The sequence below is a fragment of the Capsicum annuum genome, chromosome 12 (assembly GCF_002878395.1).
Source record: "Capsicum annuum cultivar UCD-10X-F1 chromosome 12, UCD10Xv1.1, whole genome shotgun sequence".
NCBI classification, from domain to species: Eukaryota; Viridiplantae; Streptophyta; class Magnoliopsida; order Solanales; family Solanaceae; genus Capsicum; species Capsicum annuum.
In genome coordinates, this window is record NC_061122.1 from 199,928,474 (window position 1) to 199,936,465 (window position 7,992).

The following is a 7,992-nucleotide window of genomic DNA, read 5'->3' on the forward strand; positions in this document are numbered from 1 at the left end:
TTCAAATGTGTTCTAAGTTTGAAAGTTCAACAAAGTTCATACTTTTATCATGATAGAATTATATATAGCATAAACTCAATTGTTATCACAAGCTGGTGATGGACAATTTAGTGACCCAAAGACTGTTTATACACCTCATAACATGATAAGAGATATTTTGAAAGAATACTCCATTAAGCTTACCTACATACAAGCATGAAAGCAAGGGGAAAGGAAATTGAATTGATGAGAGGGCAACCTTCTGATTCATATTATAAAATATCAATATACTTTTATATATATATATATATATATATAAAGAGAGAGAGAGAGAGAGAGAGAGAGATAAAAAATTCAGAATCGATAGCAAGGTTGCACAAATTAGAGGATGACCAGCTCCCTTACTGTTATGCTTCACTTGGTGCGTCTATCAAGGGATGGGAGTTTTGCAGACTTATAATGATTGTAGGTGGGAGCTTTCTAAAAGCAGAATATAAAGGGACAATTTTTATTGCTTCAACACAGGATGCATATGGTAATTGCACTTTGGATACAGACTTAAAACTTGATGTATAATAATGCATGGAGATTGTTATAGTCTATGCTTCATAATGTACATATTTCTTTATTCCATGACTTGTAGATCATATTTTGACTCTTGCATATGAACTAGGTGACAAAAAAAATGATGCATCTTGGCAGTGATTTTTTGAACAAATTAAGGACACTTTTGGGGTTCAAAAAGAGATGTGCATAATATCGAATAGGCATGAGAATATAATAAAGGCGATTATTACTATTTTTCAATAGTTTTGTACTGTATGTGCATATACCACTTGTAGAACAACATGAAAACTAATTTCAGAAAAAGTCAAGCCAAGATCAAAAATATATTTTTTTCATGGACAAAGCTTGACTCAGTCAGATAAGGTTCCTTTTCCTTTACCTACACCAACATTTCTTTTATTCTTTCATTCTTGAGATTAAAGTTGATGGATCTAACATTATGAGTTCTTCTACACTTAGTCAAAATCAACCCCAATTCGATCACAATACTCACTCTACTCATGCAAGTGCACCTCAAGTTATCTCATTTGTTCCTAAACCTTCAAGGAGGTCAACTAAGGGGAGAAATATTCTTATTTGGATGAAAGATTTTATCTTTCCAGTTTCTCCAAATGATCTTCAAAATACACCTTATACTATCTCTAATTATGTCTCTTATGATCAGTTATCATCCAAGTATCAAGTATATTTGTCTGCATTTTTCGTAGTCACAAAACCAAGTACTTACCATAAAGCTATCATGGATCCCAAATTTATTGAGGCTATGCAAATAGAAATTATTAATTTAAATAGTAATCATACATGGTATATGGTTATTTTACCAGAAGAAAAAGTACCTATAGGGTGTAAATAGATTTACAAAATTAAGTACAAAGAATCTAGTGGGGTGGAAAGGTACATGGTCAGTCTTGTGGCGAAAGGCTATAGAGAAAGAGAAAGGATTGATTATTAGGAAACTTTCTCTCCTATTGTGGAGATAAAAATAGTGAGAATTATATTGTCCTTATCATTAGCTTATCATTGGAATATACATCAGATGGATATAAACAATGTCATTCTATGGAGAGATCTTAATAATGAAATTTATATGCAACTTCCATAAGGATTCTATAGCCAGGGGTAAAAGAAAGTATGTACGCTAAGAATATCCTTGTATGGACTTAAACAACTTCTAAGGAAGTGGAATCCCAAACAAACTAAAGCTTTGATCAAGGCACATTTTAGGAAAAGTCAGATCATTCATGGTTTTGGTATATGTGAATGACATGCTTATCACATGTAGTAGCTTAGATGTGATCAAAGAAACTAAAGAAATACTGAAACAAACTCTCAAATTAAAAGATTTGGGAGATCTCAAGTATTTCTTAGATATGGTGTTTGCTAGATCAAAGGGAGGATTTTTGACGCATCAAAGAAAGTACATTCTAGAAGTTATTTCAAAAACAAGCTTAGCTGCTGCTAAAGCTACGGTAAAACCTATGGAAATAAATGTGAAATTGACATCACGACAATAAAATGATAATCTTAAAATCAAACAATCTCATGATCCACCTGTAGATCAAGGTTTATATCATAGATTAATTGGTAAACTTCAATATCTTATTATGACTAGACCTGAAATAGCATTTAGTGTTCAGACATTAAGCCATTTTTTGTAAGATCCTAAGTAAACACATACATGAGAAACTTTATGGGTTATGAGATACTTGAAACAACAAGGAAAAAGAGTTTTATCATCAAGCAAGAATGATTTGAACTTGCCATCCTATTGTGATACAGACTGGGCATCTTGTCCCAACTCCCATGTCAAGGAGGTCTGTAATAGGTTATCTTATCAAATTAGGTGATACTATTATTACTTGGAAATCAAAAAATCAACTATTGTCTCCAGAAGATCTGCAAAGTGTGGGGGTATGGCTTCTACACTATCTAAAGTGATTTGATTACTGGAATTGTTAAAGGAGTTAGGATTGGAAATAAGCAAGCTAGTTAATATTTACAATGATAGCAGGGTTCTATACAAATTGCAACCAATCCTACATACCATGAGAGAACAAAACATATTGAAATAGATTGTCATTTCATAAGGAAAAAAATAATGCAAGGCATGGTGACTACAAGGTACATTCCTATAGATGAACAATTTGCAGATATTTTGACTAAGAGTCCAACTAAACTTCAACATGAATATCTATTTTCCAAGCTAGGTATTCTAGACATCTTCACAACATCTCATACCTAGTTTGGGGGGGGAGTGTTAAAGGATCTATGTACACCACGATAAAGAACAACAAGACTATCATCAAGGCTATATCAAGACATGTCCATAAGTTAGTTATGTTAGTTGTAAGTCCACTAGTTAGTTAGTTAAGTCGGTTATCTACCTTTGGAAAAGAAATGTATGTAGTATATATAAATGATATTGTACACAAGTTAACAAGTTCAATACAATACAATACGTTCAATCTTCTTCTTCTCTCTTCTTCTTTCTTCTATCTCTTCCTCTCTTTCAATATCTCTTCCATTACTCCATAAGTTCTGATAATGAAGATCGGTATCAACCCACATATTATAACACTAAGTCACCAATTTCAAAGATTTCATAACTTAACCTAATAATAGAGAACCCTAGTTTATGGGGTTTGTCTTGTGGAAAAAAGAGAGAAAAGGTGAAAATATAGAAATGACACATGTCGATGCATGTGTACACAATCATGATTAAATCTAGTTGTAAGATTTCAAAAAGTTCTTACTATCGCTTCAAACAAGAATAGAGGGGTGGGGTGGGTTGAAAATATCTCAATAGCTTTGGGCCATCTAGTTTACAAAATTCATATACACTATATAGATAGTGTATATTTTATACTAATATGCCTACATATAAAAGATATACATATTATATACATACCTATACATATTTATTCATATGTATATACATACAAATTACATACGTTTACATGTACAACATATACACACTATATACAACCAAGTGTTTATATGTATACTCAGCCATTTTTGATAAATTAGATGCCCAAATGGTGTGTCCCTTCGGGGACATCCGATAAAAAAGATGTCCAAATGATGTATATTGACAACTATCCCTAAAAAATGGCCGTAAAATGGGAACAACTTTGGGGGAAAGTTATGTATTTTCTCATTTAAATATGATTGTTCCTTACAAGCAAGAGACTAGGAACACAAATGATACAAATACATTCATAACTTACTAATCCACAAAAGATTAACGTTATAGTAATTAAAATGAGTAAAAACATCTTTTCCCCCTGAACTTGTCCTCCCAACTCACTTTAGCACTTAAACTTAACTTTCGTTTATTTACCCCCTTAACATCTTTGAAGTGTATTTATTTCACCCCTAATGCTGACATGACATTTTTTTTTAAAAGGGCGTGTTTATTTATTACAAAAATAATTTAGTAATATTATATTAAAATATAATAAAAAATTTAAAAAAATAAAAAATAGACACTTTCTTCTTCTTCTTCTTCTTCTTCTTCTTCTTCTTCTTCTTCTTCTTCTTCTTCTTCTTCTTCTTCTTCTTCTTCTTCTTCTTCTTCTTCTTCTTCAAAACATTATCAACAACAATACCCAAATTTCTCCATTAACAACCTCAAATATAATTTTCACCACTTCTCTCCTTTAATTATTTTCATATTTCTCCATTAACACCGCCAAAAAATAATCACTAAGGTACTAAATTAAAAATTTTTCTCCATTAAACACCTATTTGTTAAAGAAACACGAATCGGAATCACCCATTTTCCTCCATTAAATACCCATTTTTCCTCCATTGTTAATATTAGCAAGAGAAATAAAACAAAAGAAAGTTCTTAGATCCATTTGTTAAAGAAATGGGAAACAAAAAATGGAATAGTTTCAGTTTCAACTATGGGATAGTTTGAATGAAAATTATTCAGTGGAAACAATTCAGAGGAAAATATTAACAAGAAAATTTTCCGAAAATTTTCCTCCATTAAACACCCATTTTTCCTCCATTAAACGTCCATTCAAATTTCTTAGATCCATTTGTTAAAGAAACACCCAACATAATTTTTCTCTCACCTTTCTTAGATTTATTTGTTTGAAAAAATTGATAATTAATTAAATTTTTTAAGTGAGTTGAGTTTTCCGGAGAAAATTCACCGGAAAATCTGACAAGTGTGGCTATGTTGGGGTGGGCGGAGGTGGATGGGTGTGTGTGCAAGTGGGACAGTATGAGGGAGAACGGAGTGTGTGTGCAGGTGTGGGGGTGGACGGGAGGGAGGCAGGGGAAGGGTAGGACTGGGGGTTACGAAGAAGATGGAAAATAGGAGGTGGGGTTTTTGTTTTAATTTTAAACTATTTTTTATATATTTAAAAATATATATATATATATATATATATATATATATAATATATTTATATATAAAATTATTAAAAAAATACTTTATTTACGTGGCTCCGACGTGGTGGTGATGTGGCGCTGACGTGTCAGCGAGTGTGATGCACTCTCCGTTATGAGAGTGGTATTATATATTAAGGGGTGAAAGTAATTCACTTTAAAGATGTTAAGGAGGTAAATAAACATAAGTTAAGTTTAAGTGCTAAAGTGAGTTGGGAGAATAAGTTCAGACGGAAAAGATGTTTTTTCTCAATTAAAATACATGTTTTATACATCACATGAGAGAACAAGAATAGACGTTATCATCATTAAACAAATTGCTAACTTTGTCATCTCCTCTTTGACTTATGGGCAGAGTACCATGCTTGTCAGCGTCATTGTAGCCATGCCTCCAGTAATTGTAGCTCTCTTTGTACTCTGTTGTTGTATCTTTGAAGTAATTATTTGATGTTGTAAAATATAAAGGAGGATATGGATATGGCCAGAATTCTGCCCTCTTTCCTGCCCTTCTCACTGCCTTTAGCACCTTTTTTCTATCGACGTATCCCATTACTGTCACCTTTTCCATCTCTACATCGATCTCTATCGAGTCGACTCCTGTCATTTATCAGCATTTTACGCTTATTGTACATTTAAGAAAATTATAGATTCGTGACACAATATGGTAACATATTATTGTGAACGATATTTTGTCACAGAGATGAAGATCCATAATTTCATCATAAATTTGTGGCAGAAATGTGGCCCGTCACAAATTTGTGAGGGATGAATTGTAATTAGTTTCTTTTTGCATCAAGATATATTTCAATAGTAGCAATAATCGACATATATGTCATATACCTCTAAGCTTGAGGATAGCGTCTTTGACAACTCTCTCGCAACCAGGGCAACACATCCTTACTTTGAGTTCAACCGTCTGGAAAAGAAAAAAGAAAAAAAACTGGATTTAACAATTCTCAAAATTATCCTTTGTTTGTAAATTGTACTCCCTTCATCTTAAATTATCTGTTGTAATTCAACATTTAAGGTTTTTATCGTTAAATTTATTATATTTAAGAAATTTTTCGCTCAAACCTACTATTTGTTGCAATTTTAATAAATTAGACTCCATGTCAAAAATATTAAGTTCAGATAAACCGATACTATAAGGCTGCATCCGCCTTTGGTCATAAGGATAGTCACCTGATCAACATATTCCTTTTAGAGTTCAAGTTATAAAAATCATTAGTGTAAAGAATTTATTGTATAATCAGCTCAGTTAAAGAATTTTTTCGGGTAAGCTTTCTTAAAATGTAAACATGATATATTCTACCACAGGTAAAGATGTACCTATAACTTAAAACTTTTTCCATTGTACATAGTTCTCTTTTGATATTATAACATGCATCTTTACAATAAAGTTGACTAGTAGAAAATCATGTGAAATGATCATTTCCAGGTTGAACTGATGAAAAGGTGAAGGAAACGAAAGAACCTTTTTTTCTGAGAGGAAAAGGAAAAAGTTAAAGGAAGAAGACCAAAGGGTATTGAAAGTGAAACCTGCAACGAAAGTGGTCGACCCCTAGGCATGTTATTGTTGATGCTTTTATGTTTGTCTTAATTGATGAAGATGATGATGATATTTGTAAAGCAGAGACAACAGTGCCAAATAGTTTCTTAGGTTTTCCATTGTAAACAGGTTGCTTGAGTATATATATTGATAATGACATATGTATCTCATATTAAATAAATTTAGAAAAAGAAGAGGAAACTTGTTGAAGATAGTTTGGTTATTCCTCCAATTTTACTTGTTCAGTATTGACTTTAGAAATAAATAAAATAATAATTTAACTGTAACACATTTTGAATATAATGAATAAAGTGTTTTTAGAAATGCACTAAGAAAAGACTACATCTAATAATAAGGATAAATTAGAAATTAAGTATAAATTGTCTCTTAGTTTTTTAAATTGGATAAGTAAAAGTGGCAGTTTATTTTTAGTACAGTGGATAAGCAAAATAAATGAAGGGACTAATACATAAAATTATATAAAAGTATATTTTCGTTAACAACATAAACTTTAATTTTAAATAATCTGGATTTGAAATCACTGCTTATATACCCGGTATTGGCCATAATTCACAAGATATACTCTCTCTGTCTATTGAAATCCGACAGTTTGATTTCTTCGGATTCGTGAACCGATTACATATTTCAGTATGATGTTTAAGCAGATAGAGATTCATCGTCCGATTTAGTCCCACTGTTCCATTATCGATTTTTTATTTTCAGGTTTGGCACCCAAAAAAGAATTAGTACTTAATTCCACACATAGTCACGTATTGATCTAGAAATAGTTAATTAAATTATACTTTCCCTACCCACAGAATTAAGGCATCTCTCCCCTAAGTTCCAATCTCTTGATTAGTACATCAATTAAGCAAACAAACGATGTGCACTTGCGTGAAAAATAGCAATCCTCTAAGAGGATTCCTCTTCATAACTTTAGTAAATTTTGCAATTGATTATTGTACATGTGGGCATTAATATTCTCCTACGTTTCTTTATTTAAGAGCACTTTTAATTCGGTAGGGAATGGCATCAAAAAACTTGAAGTATGGGGTCAAGCCAAGTGGCTGCTGACACTGAAAAGTAAAAAAGGAATATCTAGACGTAGGAAAATGCTATAGGCAACAGAAAGTACAGAAGGTCTGTTTTATTTTTATTTTTTTGTTTTGGGGGAGGGGCGCATAATTAGGCCCCATTTGATTATGAAAATAATAATTTTTTGTAGTTGGAGTTGGAGTTGTGTTGGATCATGAATATAAATTAAAGTTATTTTTAAAATTTTATAAGAAAAGTACGAGTGAAAAAAGTGAAAGTGTTGAATGTTATATGATCATCATTGTGATCTTGAGAGTCATATAAGTACCAGTTACAGTAGAGAACAATGAAAAACGAGAAGAAGTATCAATGGAAGATTAGAAGCAGAGCAAGAGAAGTAGGATGAGAGGAAGAGAATGAATTTAGTGTAGATTTTATTCTCAATCTTGATTCTTAAAGTA

The 7,992-nt window shown here is 31.8% G+C and overlaps 1 protein-coding gene across 1 annotated transcript; it reads right to left on the reverse strand.

The window, feature by feature from the left end:
* Positions 1-5,172: 5,172 nt before the first annotated feature.
* On the reverse strand, positions 5,173-6,643 carry LOC107849840 (heavy metal-associated isoprenylated plant protein 30). Its single transcript, XM_016694384.2, has 3 exons — positions 6,487-6,643; positions 5,788-5,863; positions 5,173-5,544 (listed from the first exon to the last, which is right to left on the reverse strand). Exons 1-3 carry the CDS (start codon positions 6,514-6,516, stop codon positions 5,222-5,224), a joined length of 429 nt encoding a protein of 142 aa, XP_016549870.1. The 5' UTR covers positions 6,517-6,643; the 3' UTR covers positions 5,173-5,221.
* Between the last annotated feature and the right edge of the window lie 1,349 nt (positions 6,644-7,992).